The 14,009-nt window shown below is 48.1% G+C and overlaps 1 protein-coding gene across 4 annotated transcripts in view; it reads right to left on the reverse strand.

Moving 5' to 3' along the window:
- Nucleotides 1-14,009, reverse strand: part of LOC130124992 (homeobox-containing protein 1-like) — a 137,325-nt gene that overhangs the window by 60,734 nt on the left and 62,582 nt on the right. For all 4 annotated transcript variants that reach the window (XM_056294394.1, XM_056294393.1, XM_056294391.1 and 1 more), the window contains exons 3-4: nucleotides 13,575-13,660; nucleotides 5,120-5,230 (exon numbers count right to left, since the gene is read on the reverse strand). In XM_056294394.1, coding sequence (XP_056150369.1) covers nucleotides 5,120-5,230; nucleotides 13,575-13,660 — 197 coding nt within the window. The remainder of the gene's footprint in view (nucleotides 1-5,119; nucleotides 5,231-13,574; nucleotides 13,661-14,009) is intronic.

Genomic DNA, 14,009 nt, shown 5'->3' on the forward strand with positions numbered 1-14,009 from the left:
CGGGCGTGACGGTGCAGACAAATGCATCAGACAGAGAGCTGGGGGCCATTTGTCCCAGGAGGTGGGTGAAGTTGATTGACTGGTGCTGTACATAAGTCGCAAGCTGGCAGTGGGGGAGCAAAGGTACAGTACCATAGAGAAGGGATGCCTGGCAATCAGATGGGCAGTCGGCACCCTCCGCTTCTACCTCCTGGGGCGCTTATCCACCCTCTGTTCAGACCATGCCCTGCTCCAGTGGCTTCCCCGCATGATGGATGCCAATACGCGGACTGCCCCTTGAAAGTATCTGACCTTACAGACTTTCAAGTTCAAGGTGGTTCAAAGGCCAAGGCCATAGCCGATTTCCTCTTTCACTCTGGGGGGAGGGGGGGTTGGCCCCAGCCTAAATCAGGCAGTGGGGGTATGTGGTAGAGGGATGTGGTTTAGCCTCAGCTTCAAACAGAGATAGAGGGGGTATAGGTCGCAAGCGAGCTAATACACGATAGCGAGGCTTATTAGTGATCAGCTTCAGGTGGGCCAACTTATAAACTGCTCTTTATATTCTGTAGTCAAGCTGGGTCCTGGACACAGACTAACTGACACATGAACAGCAGAACAACATAGCCAACAGACAGACAGAGAGCGAAAGAGAGAGAGAGAGAGAGAGAGAGAGAGAGAGAGAGAGAGAGAGAGAGAGAGAGAGAGAGAGAGAGAGAGAGAGAGAGAGAGAGAGAGAGAGAGAGAGAGAGAAGCCTTGGAGGCTGTGAACAGAGACAGCCGTGAGTAGCTCCAGCACCTGAGTGAACCAGCCCATGTGGGGTAAAAAAGATTAGTTCTGAAACCTGAATAAAGCCTCTATTACACCACCTACCGACCCTGTCTCTGTCCCTCCATCTCGAAACCTCAAGGCAACAGCCTTGACACACCCGCCTCAGTTAATTTTTACCCACATTTGTGCAGTTGGCGGGAGTTAATTTCAAGCCCTGCGTTAGCCATTTCTAATCTTATTCCTAAACTATTCATAGGCTGATACCTAAATATAGCAAAATATTAGGGTTGGGCAATATGATGGTATATACCGTGTGTTACATACAATGTGCATCCACCAGTAGAGCTTTGGCTTATACATTTTTCACCACAGTAGCCTTTCCCTTTAGCATTTCTCAATATGAAATACTCCAAGTATGAACTATCATTCTTAAGGAGTAGGTTGACAGGTTGAACTTGGGTGTACCAACTTGCAAGATTGTAGCATGAAATGTTCCATGTAGTTTGAGATGAGAGGGACTTGCTGATGTAACACCAAAATCCTCAACTGTCAAAAACTTTGACCACCGTTAAGCTACATAAAAAGTGGGGAGCACCCCAAGAGAGGTTAGCGCTGGACTGGCGGACATCTCAAAGTCCCCCAACTTTGGGTCAATAGGAGAGGTGGTGATTGTGTGGAGCCCAATAATGTAGTGGTTAAAGGTCAGTTCTTTGAAAACCAGAGATAGGAAGTTTAAGTTCCATTTGGTACATTTAATCCACATAAGGCTACCTATGGATGGTTTAATGGTATAATGTTAAAAATGGCTCTATTTAGGTATTAAGTTAGACATGTTTAATTTTAGGTATGGACGGGTATCATGTTGCCCAGAAAATAAGATCCTGTGGAAGTTGGGGGGAAGACAGAGACAAACAACTTCTCTTTAACTACACAAACGCATGTATTTATTTTCCTTTTCACAACCCCGCCTCAACAACATGGTGCTGCACTACCATGGCTATACCCTGAGCCCTTAAAATGAGCATGTCAACTTATTACAAAACAACAAGCTATGGTGAATTATGTACATAATTCCACTACACGCGTCCCCCCAGAATTCACCATAACAGGAAGAATTAACATGGCGGAGGCCAAATGGGAGCGGGGGCTAGGGCTCCTGCTGGAGGGCCCTCAGGGATCCTGTGGCAGCATGGGAGTAGGGTGGGAAGAGGAGGAGCCTTTCGGGGTGTTGTTTGGGGGGGTGGGGGCCTGGGTAGGAGGGCACCCTCACTGTGGGGGCTGGGCCAGCCCAACAGGTCAGTCCAAGTCCAGGTGAGACAGTTTGAGGCGATCGACAGAAATGCACTCCGGCTTGCCACCGATGTCCATGACAAAGTGCTTGTTCCCAGTCTCCAGGACATGGAACGGGCCATCGTAGGGAGGCTGCAGGGGTCCACAGTGGGCATCATGGTGGATGAAAAAGTATTCTGCCAACTGCAGACTTGCGGGGACGTGAAACTGTGGGAGGCCATGTTGAAAAGTGGGGACCAGCGCGAAAACTCTGGCATTATCCAGAAGCATGGTCCATTAGAGGGCTGCAGACCACGGAGCCGTGGTGTTGGGGACAAAATCTGCTGGGACCCACAGCGGCTGGCTGTAAACCAGTCCAGCAGACAAGGACTGGAGGTCATTCTTAGGGATGGTCATGAGGCCCAGCATGACCCGAGGGAGCCTATCGACCCAGCTGCTATCCTTGAGGCTGGCCCGAGGAGCATCCTTCATAGAGTGATGAAACTCTTCACATAACCAATTAATTGGTCAATGGGTGGTACGCTGTGGTGTGGTGGAGCTTCACCCCTAGGCTCTCTGCGACTGTGTTCCAGAGATCAGATGTAAACTGTGAGCCCCGGTCAGAGGAGAGGTCAGATGGGGTGACAAACCAGGTGACCCAGGTCCCGATGAATGCTCAAGCTATCTTGGTGGACGTCGTCGATGACAGTGGGATGGCTTCAGGCCATCGAGTCATCCTGTCCACCATTGTGAGGAGTTAAGTAAAACTGTGGAGGGGGCCAGGGGGCCAACCAGGTCAACGTTTATGTGGTCGAACCTCCTTTCGGGCACCAGGAACTGCACTAGGGGGGCTTTGGTGTGATGGTGCACTTTAGAGCGCTGACACTCCACGCAGGTGTCAGCCCAGTCACTCACATCTTTTTTGAGCCTGTGCCAGAGGAACTTGGCCACCACCAGTCAGATGGCTTTTTGCCCAGGTGGGACAGGCCATGAACAGCGTCAAACACACTGCCTCCATCCAGTGGGAATGACGGGCCGGGTCTGATCCATGGAGACATCGCACAGGAGCATTTTCAGATTTTTGCACATTTGTTAAAAATCAAAAACTGAAATCTTGCATTTACATAAGTATTTACACCCTTTGCTGTGGCACTTGAAGATGTGGTGAGGTGCATCCTGTTTGCTTTGCTCATCCTTGAGATGAAACAACAGTTGTTATGCACATGAGCTCTCTGGTTGATGGACCAGCAAACCAATCAAAAGGCCAACAAAGGGTCAATTTTTGCATCAAGTGAGAATTTCACAATACACATGAACACAGTGTACAGTGGTGCTTTAAAGTTTGTGAACCCTTTAGAATGTTCTATATTTCTGCATAAATATGACTTAAAACATCATTAGATTTTCACACAAGTCCTAAAAGTAGATAAAGGGAACCCAATTGAACAAATGAGACAAAAATATTATACTTGGTCATTTATTTATTGAGGAAAATGATCCAATACTACATATCTGTGATTGGCAAAAGTATGTGAACCTTTGCTTTCAGTATCTGGTGTGACGCCCCCCCCCCTTTGTGTAGTAATACCTGCAACTAAACGTTTCTGGTAACTGTTAACCAGTCCTGCACATCTGCTTGGAGGAATTTTAGCCCATTCCTCCGTGGCAGAACAGCTTCAACTCTGGGATGCTGGTGGGTTTCCTCACATGAACTGCTCCCTTCAGGCCCTTCCACAACATTTCGATTGGATTAAGGTCAGGACTTTGACTTGGACGTTCCAAAACATTAACTTTATTCTTCTTTAACCATTCTTTTGTATAACGACTTGTGTGCTTAGGGTAGTTGTCTTGCTGCATGACCCAAGTTCTCTTGAGATTCAGTTCACGGACACATGTCCTGACATTTTCCTTAAGAATTCGCTGGTATAATTCAGAATTCATTGTTCCATCAATGATGACAAGCCATCCTGGCCAAGATGCAGCAAAACAGGCCCAAACCATGATACCACCACCACGTTTCACAGATGGGATAAGGTTCTTATGCTGAAATGCAGTGTTTTCCTTTTTCCAAACATAACGCTTCTCATTTAAACCAAAAAGTTCTAATTTGGTTTCATCCGTCCACAAAACATTTTTCCAACAGCCTTCTGGCTTGTCCATGTGATCTTTAGCAAACTGCAGATGGGCAGCAATGTTCTTTTTGGAGAGCAGTGGCTTTCTCCTTGCAACCCTGCCATGCACACCATTGTTGTTCAGTGTTCTCTTGATGGTGGACTCATGAACATTAACATTAGCAAATGTGAGAGAGGCCTTTAGTTACTTAGAAGTTACCCTGGGTTTCTTTGTGACCTGGCCGACTATTACAAGCCTTGTTCTTGGAGTGATCTTTGATGGTCCACCACTCCTGGGGAGGATAACAATTGTCTTGAATTGCCTCCATTTGTACACAATCTGTCTGACTGTGGACTGGTGGAGTCCAAACTCTTTAGAGACGGTTTTGTAACCTTTTCCAGCCTGGTGAGCATCAACATCGCTTTTTCTGAGGTCCTCAGAAATCTCCTTTGTTCTTGCCATAATATACTTCCACAAACATGTGTTTTGAAGATCAGACTTTGATAGATCAAATCAAATCAATTTTATTTGTATAGCCCAATATCACAAATTATAAATTTGCCTCAGTGGACTTAACAACAACACAACATCCTGTCCTTAGACCCTCTCATCGGATAGATCCCTGTTCTTTAAATAAAACAAGGTGCCCACTCACACCTGATTGTCATCCCATTGATTGAAAACACCTGACTCTAATTTAACCTTCAAATTGACTGCTAATCCTAGAGGTTCACATACTTTTGCCAATCACAGATATGTAATATTGGATAATTTCCCCAATAAATTAATGACCAAGTATAATGTTATTGTCTCTTTTGTTTAATTGGGTTCTCTTTATCTATTTTTAGGACTTGTGTGAAAATCTGATGATGTTTTAGGTCATATTTATACAGAAATATAGAACATTCCAAAGAGTTCACAAACTTTCAAGCAACACTGTAAAGTTCATGGAAGCAGTCTGAGGGGTCTAGTGGTTTAGGTAAAAACTACCTGGGGTGGTCTTCTCCAATGTGTACCACCGGTAGAAGGCCCTCTTCTTCTGCTCGCTCAAGTCCGAGCCATGCTGAAGAAGCCAATGTGAGATTCTGCTCTGGCTGATCCCTGTATTGACAGTGAATCACAAGAGGGAAAAACCTGCAATACGTATCAACATATAGTACATACTTAAATACGTATTACTAGTTATGCTGTGAAATCCCTAATACCAACTTTGAGCTATTTGCATGCACACACAAAAACATATTATTCATATATACATGGCATTGAAAAATTATTTGCCCCTTCCTGATTAACTCTGTTTTTGCATATTTGTCACATTGAATGGTTTCAGAGCTTCATACAAATGTAATATAAGACAAAGAGAACCAGAGTAAACACAAAATACAGTTTTTTAATGTTCATTCCATCTATTGAAGGAAAAAAGTTATCCAACGCCCATATTACCCAGTTGAAAAAGTAGTTCCTCCCTGATCCTAATTACTGGTTCTGCCACCTTCTGCAGCAACAACTTCAACCAAATGCTTCTTATAATTGGAGGTCAGTCTTTCAACTAGCGGTGGAGGAATTTTGGCTCACTATTTTTTGCAGAATTGCTGTAATTCTACGACATTGGAGGGTTTTCAAGCATGAACTGCTCGTTTAAAGTTCTGTCACAGCATCTCGATGGGATTCAAGTCGGGATTTTTACCAGGTCACTCCAAAACCTTAATTTAAATTTTTTTTTAGCCATTCTGAGGTAGACTTACTCTTGTGTTTTGGATCGTTGTCCTGCTGCATAAGCCAAATGTTTCAGCTTCAGATCACAGACTAATGACCGGACATTCTCCTCCGGACATTTAATAATGGCAAGTCTTCCAAGCCCTGAGGCAGCAAAGCATTCCCACACCATCACACTACCACCACCATTTTTGGCTGTTGGTATGATGTTCTTATTGGTGTGATTGCAGCAATCACACTCATGTTCTCTTGCATATTTATTATTCCGTACATTTCTTTGCTCGTCTTTAACTCAAAAACTGTTCAACGGAAATATACTGTTCATGTATTGAACCGTGTGAAATTATGTGTAGATTTATGCAAATTCAAAAAAATGCATACTACTACTACTACTTTCGGCTGCTCCCGTTTAGGGGTCGCCACAGCGGATCTTCCGTTTCCATTTCTTCCTGTCTACCACATCTTCCAAATCTAAAAAAAAAAAGAAAAAAAAAGCATAAATTTGCATATTTAACTCGTTATTGCAGATTAAGAGTATTTTTTAAAACATTTTTGTCACCTATCTCCTCCCACAATTTTTACACTACAAAGATGTTCCATATGTCAACCGTGCAGAACTCTTTGTGGGGGCGCCCGGGTAGTGTGGCAGTCTATTCTGTTGCCTACCAACACGGGGACGGGGATCACCGGTTCCCCGTTTTACCTCCAGCTTGGTTGGGCGTCCCTACAGACACAATTGGCCGTGTCTGCGGGTGGGAAGCCGGATGTGTCCTGGTCGCTGCACTAGCCCCTCCTCTAGTCGGTCGGAGCGCCTGTTCGGGGGGGGGGGGCTGGGGGGAATAGCGTGATCCTCCCACGCGCTACACCCCCTTGGCGAAACTCCTCACTGTCAGGTGAAAAGAAGCGGCTGGCGACTCCACATGTATCGGAGGAGGCATGTGGTAGTCTGTAGCCCTCAACGGATCGGCAGAGGGGGTGGAGCAGTGACCGGGATGGCTCGGAAGAATGGGGTAATTGGCCGGATACAACTCGGGGGAAAAGGGGGGGAAATCAAAAAAAAGAAAGAAAAAAAATCTTCGTAGATTTATTCTATTATTTTTATCGATACAACTTTTTGAGTTAATGTTTAAAGTTCCCATGAAATGCCTAGCAGAGTGCTATTTGATTACGCATATTTACGTGTTTATTTTAAAAACAAGAAGCTAGCCAATAGTGCTCAATGCGCCGCAGACAGAAGGGGGCCCCACGAAATGGTGATTGACGCCGTGCCGGAAGGCGGTCCAGCAGAGGGGACTGGGTACACCAGAGTGCGGCGGCAACTCTGGACTCACGCCAGGCCCTTCCTGCGGATCTCCCATGCCGAGGCGACCTACCAAGGGAGTTCCCCTTGCAGGAGTTAGCGCAACGAAAAACACAGTAGTGACCCATAACGGCTAGCTAGCTTGTAGGTCATGTGTGCCAGTCGGTAACTGACAGAAGTTATTGCTATGGGGGAGGGACAAAAAATTTGAGAAAGCATCTCATTGGATGCAAATACGCCCCGAAATGCAGGATGAGTCATTTTTTTATCGTTTTCCAAGAAACGGCAAACTCTAAAATACCATCAAGAATACTTACAAAACTACTTTTTTGTCATTGTTGGGCCAGATACTGGCGTATACATGACAATCAGTGCAACACATGTGTAATAAAACTTAAACATCTATTTTGATTTCATGGGAACTTTAATACTGTGGCGAGTTGGCATGAAAGATGGCGTCGTGAGGCAGAAATTTGAGTTTTATGGCAATCCCCGTGCCCCATACACCGTACATCCACGGGAACTTCTGCAGTTCTTTAGATGTTGCCGTGGAATTTTTTTTGTGACTTCCGGGATGAGTCATCCCGTTGGAAGAATTTTGGTAGGCTGGCCACTCATGGGAAGATTCATCACTGTTCCAAGTCTTCTCCATTTGGAGACACTGGCTCTCATTGTGGTTTGCTGGAGTCCCAGAGCCTTAGAAATAGCTTCGTAATCCTTTCCAGACTGATCTATCTCAACAAATATTTTTTCTCATCTCTTCTGGAATTTCTTTTAATCGCGGCATAACGTGCTGCTTGTTGAGACATTGTAGTCTACTTAACATTGATGATAAGGTTCTATATAAGCCATGTTTAGATTCAACAGGGCTGGCAGTAATCAACCCTGAGTGTGTCTTTTTTTCTCTTCTCCTTCTTCTTTCAGCTTGTTCCTTGTTTTTCAGGTGTCACCACAGCAGATTTCATTGTTTCTATCGGTACCCTGTGAGGGCACAGCAACGACGGTGGCCGTTGTTAACTCGGGCCTTGGCCGATTCTGTCACAACCCCTCTCCCTTGACGCCTGCTCACTCCTCCTCCTCCTTCAATCTGGTACACCTGTCCATGGTTTCAATCAACACACCTGCTGGCCATCAAGCAATCACCCTCACCTTTAAGAAGCCTCCACTGTGGACCAGTCTTCGCTGGAAGGTAGCCATTCATGGGTTGTTGCCTAAAGGCTATTGCACGTCCAGTCCTAGCCTGCATTCTCTGATGTTCATAGTTTTTGCATTTTTGCCTGCCTGTCTGATTTTTTGCTCTCTGCTCTCTGGGACCTCAGCCTGCCAGTCTCCCTGCCACTGAGCCAACTATTGCTGTACTCCTGGGATCTGCCACTTCTATAAAGACTTGATTTCTTCCTTACCTGGTTGTCTCGTCTGCTTTTGGGTCTTTCCAGATACTGGACAGTACGTTCCAGCCACTATGGACCCAGCAGACCATTCCACCACAGACCTGGCCACGGTCTGCCAGGCTGTAGCCAACCACGAATCGGTCCCCAGCCAGCACAGCCAGGGGCTACAGGGGACGGTTGACGCCCTCCATGAGCTCAGCTCAAGGATCTCCGGAATCCAGACCCAGCTTGGTGCCTCTGCTAGCCCGGGTCCCGCCCCTCCAGCTCCACCACCCCCAGCGCCATCAACTTGATGCAGTGTGAGATTGTGTTTAACCAGCAGCCCCAGTCATATTCCACGGATGGAGCCAAAGTCGCTTACATCATGGGTCTTCTCCGGGTAAGCACTCTGGCTTGGGCTACAGCGGTGTGGGAGATGCGGGCCTGCACGTCCTCATCCAACGCTGAGTTCACCACTTCTTTTCGCCAGGTTTTCGATCATCCCGTGCGGGGAAAGGATGCTTCAAAAAGACTGATCTCTCTCCGCCAGGGTTCCCGCAGCGTCGCTGACTACTTAGTTGAGTTCTGTAGGCTATCAGCGGAGAGCGGATGGAAGAACGAGTCCCTCCAGGCCAGATTTGCCAACGGTCTAAGCGAATCCATAAAGTACGAATTGGTTTCCTACCCCGAGCCTGGAGGGTTAGAGGAATTGGTTACCCTGGCCATTTGTGTGGACAACCGTCTCCGGGAGCGGAGGCGAGAGAGGACGCGCCGCTTTCCTGGTCACAGCAACTTTCCACGGGCCACGCTTCCAAACTCTGGGGGCCGAGCTCGCTCGACTGAGGCTGACGTCCTCCGAAAAAGCCCGAGACGTGATTCTTCCCCAGCTTCGGAGCCGATGCAACTCGGCTCTTCCGGCTCGACCCGGAGGAGCGTCAACGCCGCATCACCAAGAACAGCTGCTTGTATTGTGGTCAGCCTGGTCACTTTCTCGTCTCCTGCCCTCACCGTCCGTCAAAACTAGCAGGCTCACGAGGGAGGGGGAGGATCCTCGCGAGCCCAACTGTCTGCCCTCTGTCTCCTCGTTCACGTACCCAGTTGCAAGCTACCATCAGTTTTAAAGGTCAGTCCACTAAACTTTTGGCTTTAATTGACTCTGGAGCTGATGAAAGTTTTTTGGATGCTAAGGCTGTGAAGCAGTTAGGTCTTGCCACTGTGAATCTGGACCAGCCTCTTGAAGCTAATGCCCTGGATGGACGTCTCCTGGCCCGGATAACCTCTAAGACCGAGCCTGTGCGCCTCCTGTTGTCGGTAAACCATCAAGAGGAGTTAAGTTTTTTCGTTATCAATTCTCTATTTGTTCCCATTATATTTGGTCATCCCTGGCTTGTTAAGCATAGTCCCCATATTGATTGGTTATCGGCCAGAATTTCAAGATGGAGTCCCGTCTGTCATGTCACATGCCTCCAGTCTGCTCTGCCTCAGTCTGTCCCCTGTCAGGTGTCAAGCCCTGAGACCTCTGACCTGTCACTGGTGCCTCCAGAGTACCATGACCTCCAAGCCGTGTTCAACAAGCAGCAAGCTCTCTCCCTGCCTCCTCATCGCCCCTATGATTGCGTTATTGACCTGCTGCCGGGCACTCCCCTCCCCAGCAGCCATCTATATAGCCTCTCCAAGCCTGAGTGGGAGTCCATGGAGAAGTACATCAAGGACTCCTTGGCTGCTGGTCTTATTCGCCCTTCATCATCACCCCTTGGTGCGGGGTTCTTTTTTGTGGCCAAGAAAGACAAGACCCTCCGGCCATGTATTGACTATAGAGGCCTCAATAACATCAGTCAAGAATAAATACCCTCTGCCCCTCATAACTTCTGCTTTTGATTCTCTCCAGGGAGCCACATTGTTCACTAAACTAGACCTCTGCAATGCTTACCACCTGGTCCGGGTTCGAGACGGAGATGAATGGAAGACTGCCTTCAACAACCCCCTGGAGCATTTTGAATATCTGGTGATGCCGTTTGGTCTCACTAATGCCCCAGCTGTCTTCCAGAGTCTGGTCAACGACATCCTACGTGACATGCTGGATCGTTTTGTTTTTGTTTACCTGGATGATATCCTGATTTTTTTCCAGAGACCTGTCAGAGCATGTCATGCACGTCTGCCAAGTCCTTCAACGGCTTCTGGAGAACCCCCTTTTCGTAAAGGCAGAGAAGTGAGAATTCCATGCTCCTTCAGTCACCTTCCTGGGCTACATCGTGGCTGATTGGCAGGTGAGAATGGACCCCGCCAAGGTCAGAGCGGTTCTTGAGTGGCCAAGCCCGACCAGCCGTAAGCAGCTTCAGAGGTTTCTCGGTTTTGCCAACTTCTACAGACGGTTCATCCGCAATTACAGCCATGTTGCGGCCCCACTAACTGCTCTTACCTCCACCTCCAGACAGTTCCTGTGGACCCCTGTAGCAGAGGCAGCTTTCCAAGCCCTCAAGCACCGCTTCACCACAGCTCCTATCCTCATACAGCCAGACCCAACCAAGCAGTTCGTTGTGGAAGTGGACGCCTCTGAGATTGGGGTGGGGGCGGTCCTTTCTCAGCGTTCCGGTGAGGATGGCAAGACACACCCCTGTGCCTTCCTGTCTCACCGTCTCTCCCCAGCTGAAAGGAACTACGATGTGGGGAATCGTGAGCTCTTGGCAATTTTTCTTTGACTTACAGACCTGGCTCCAGGAATGCCAAGCCCGATGCTCTGTCTCGTGTTCATGGGAAGGAGTCTGAGCCCAAGCTCCAACCTGACACCATCGTTCCCTCTAACTGTGTGGTTGCGGCTGTCACCTGGAACATTGAAAGGGAGGTCATGGCAGCACAACAGACTCAGCCTGACCCAGGTAACGGTCCCCCTGGGCGCTTGTTTGCTCCAGACGCTGTTAAATCTAGCGTGTTGCAGTGGGCTCACTCTTCCAAACTTACCTGCCATCCTGGAGTAACCCGTACCCTAGCCTTCCTCCATAGGCGGTTCTGGTGGCCTTTCATGAAGGAGGATACTAGGTCTTTTGTTTCTACCTTTCCTGTTTGTGCCCAGAATAAGCCCTCCACTCGGGCCAGTGCCGGTCTCCTGTGCCCCCTGCCTGTTCCACACCGTCCCTGGTCGCATCTGTCCTTGGATTTCGTCTCTGGTCTGCCCGCCTCCGATGGTAATACCGTTGTACTGACTGTTGTTGATCGCTTCAGTAAATTTGTTCACTTTTTGCCCTTGTCTAAACTGCCTTCGGCCCGAGAGACTGCAGATCTGCTGGTCAGGGAGGTTTTCCGGGTCCACGGTCTCCCCCGTGATATCGTGTCTGACCGTGGTCCCCAGTTCACTTCTGCTGTCTGGAAGGCTTTCTGCTCTGCCATCGGTGCCACCGTCAGTCTGTCATCGGGGTTCCAGCCTCAGACCAACGGCCAGGCCGAGAGGGCCAACCAGGTATTAGAGACTGTTCTCTGCTGTCTGTTGTCTGCCAACCCATCCTCTTGGTCCTCTCAACTTCCCTCGGTAGAATACGCCCATAACACCTTGCCATCGTCTGCTACTGGGTTGTCCCCTTTTCAATGCCTTTACGGCTATCAGCCTCCCCTTTTTCCTTCTCTGGAGGAGGACATTCCGGTTCCGTCTGACCAGGCCCATGTCCGTCGGTGCCGTAGGACCTGGTGGCGAGCCCGTGCTGCACTGCTCAGGGCCTGCGGCTGTTACCAGCGCTTGGCTGATCGTCATTGCACCCCTGCTCCGGACTACTCCCCCGGTAACCACGTATGGCTCTCTACCAAGGATCTACCTTTGAAATCGGACGCTAAAAAACTGTCCCCCAGGTATATTGGTCCCTTTCCCATTGTCAAAGTCATTAACCCCTCTGTGGTCCGTCTGAAGCTGCCCCGCACTCTCCGGGTTCATCCTTCCTTCCATGTGTCCTGCCTCAAACCTGTCTCTACCAGCCCTCTAGTTCCCCCCCACCTCATCGTATGATCGACGATCATCCTGCTTACACTGGTCATCGTCTCTTGGATTCTCGTCGCAGCCTGCAGTATCTCGTTGACTGGCAGGGATATGGCCCGGAGGAAAGGTGTTGGGTACCTCGTCGCCTTGTCCTGGACGCAACCCTCGTCCGGGACTTCCACAGGACGCACCCTGACAGGCCTGGTGGGTCACCCGGTGGCGCCCCTCGGAGGGGGGGTACTGTCACAACCCCTCTCCCTTGACCCCTGCTCACTCTTCCTCCTCCTTCACTCTGGCACACCTGTCCATGGTTTCAATCAACACACCTGCTGGCCATCAAGCAATCACCCTCACCTTTAAGAAGATCCCACTGTGGACCAGTCTTCGCCGGAAGGTAGCCATTCATGGGTTGTTGCCTAAAGGTTATTGCACATCCAGTCCTAGCCTGCATTCTCTGATGTTCATAGTTTTTGCAATTTTGCCTGCCTGTCTGATTCTTGCTCTCTGCTCTCCGGGACTTCAGTCTGCCAGTCTCCCTGCCACTGAGCCAACTCCTGCTCTACTCCTGGGATCTGCCACTTCTATAAAGACTTGATTTCTTCCTTACCTGGTTGTCCCGTCTGCTTTTGGGTCTTTCCAGATACGTGACAGTACGTTCCAGCCACTATGGACCCAGCAGACCATTCCACCACAGACCAATATGGTCTTGTCAATCCGAATCCTGATTTGGCAAAATTTTATGTCGGATGCCCTTCCTGGCACAACCACTAACCCTATGGACGGGGGTACAGATAAAGCGCTGGATGCCATCCCAGTATTCATGGACTTGCACCCATGCCTGTCGTCATGTTGGGTGTCTTCTCTAATTGAATCAATTAAATTCGATTTATTGTTTGATTGAGTAACTAAGGGGACAATTACTTATTCTTACGGGGTCATTCATTTAAAAACTGAATTTTGTGTTTACTCAGGTTCTCTTCATCTTATATTATATTTTCATGGAGATCTGAAATAAGTGTCATAAATGTGCAAAAATAGAGGAAATCATATATACACATACATACATACACACACACACCACACACACCTATTACTAACCAGTGACTTGTGCCACCACTGCCTGAGAAATCCTCCTGTTCCCCAGGAAGGCCTTGATCTCTTCTTTCACCAGACTACTGTCCCTCCTGCCAGCACACAAGCAGAGGCAGGAGTAGAAAATGAGTTAATCCTAAATTTTTACTTTCAGTTTTGAGTCAGAGCATTAAACTCTAAAACACCATCCATGGTATGGACTAGATTTCTCCCATTAACTCCAGGTCATGACACAAAATGACTTCAATCACTGTATAATCAAAAGCTGTCACACTTGCTTTCAAACTTTTATTGATCTGAATTTGTAATATTTTAATTCTGAATTGTTAGGGGTTTCATTTAAAAAAAAATTTTTTTTTTAGTGCTGCTTTCATCGATCCCCTGGTTTTGTTCCTTTTACCTGTGTGATTTGTCAGGGCATAATTTTGGACACAGAGGCTT

This window comes from Lampris incognitus, chromosome 15 (assembly GCF_029633865.1).
Source record: "Lampris incognitus isolate fLamInc1 chromosome 15, fLamInc1.hap2, whole genome shotgun sequence".
NCBI classification, from domain to species: domain Eukaryota; kingdom Metazoa; phylum Chordata; class Actinopteri; order Lampriformes; family Lampridae; genus Lampris; species Lampris incognitus.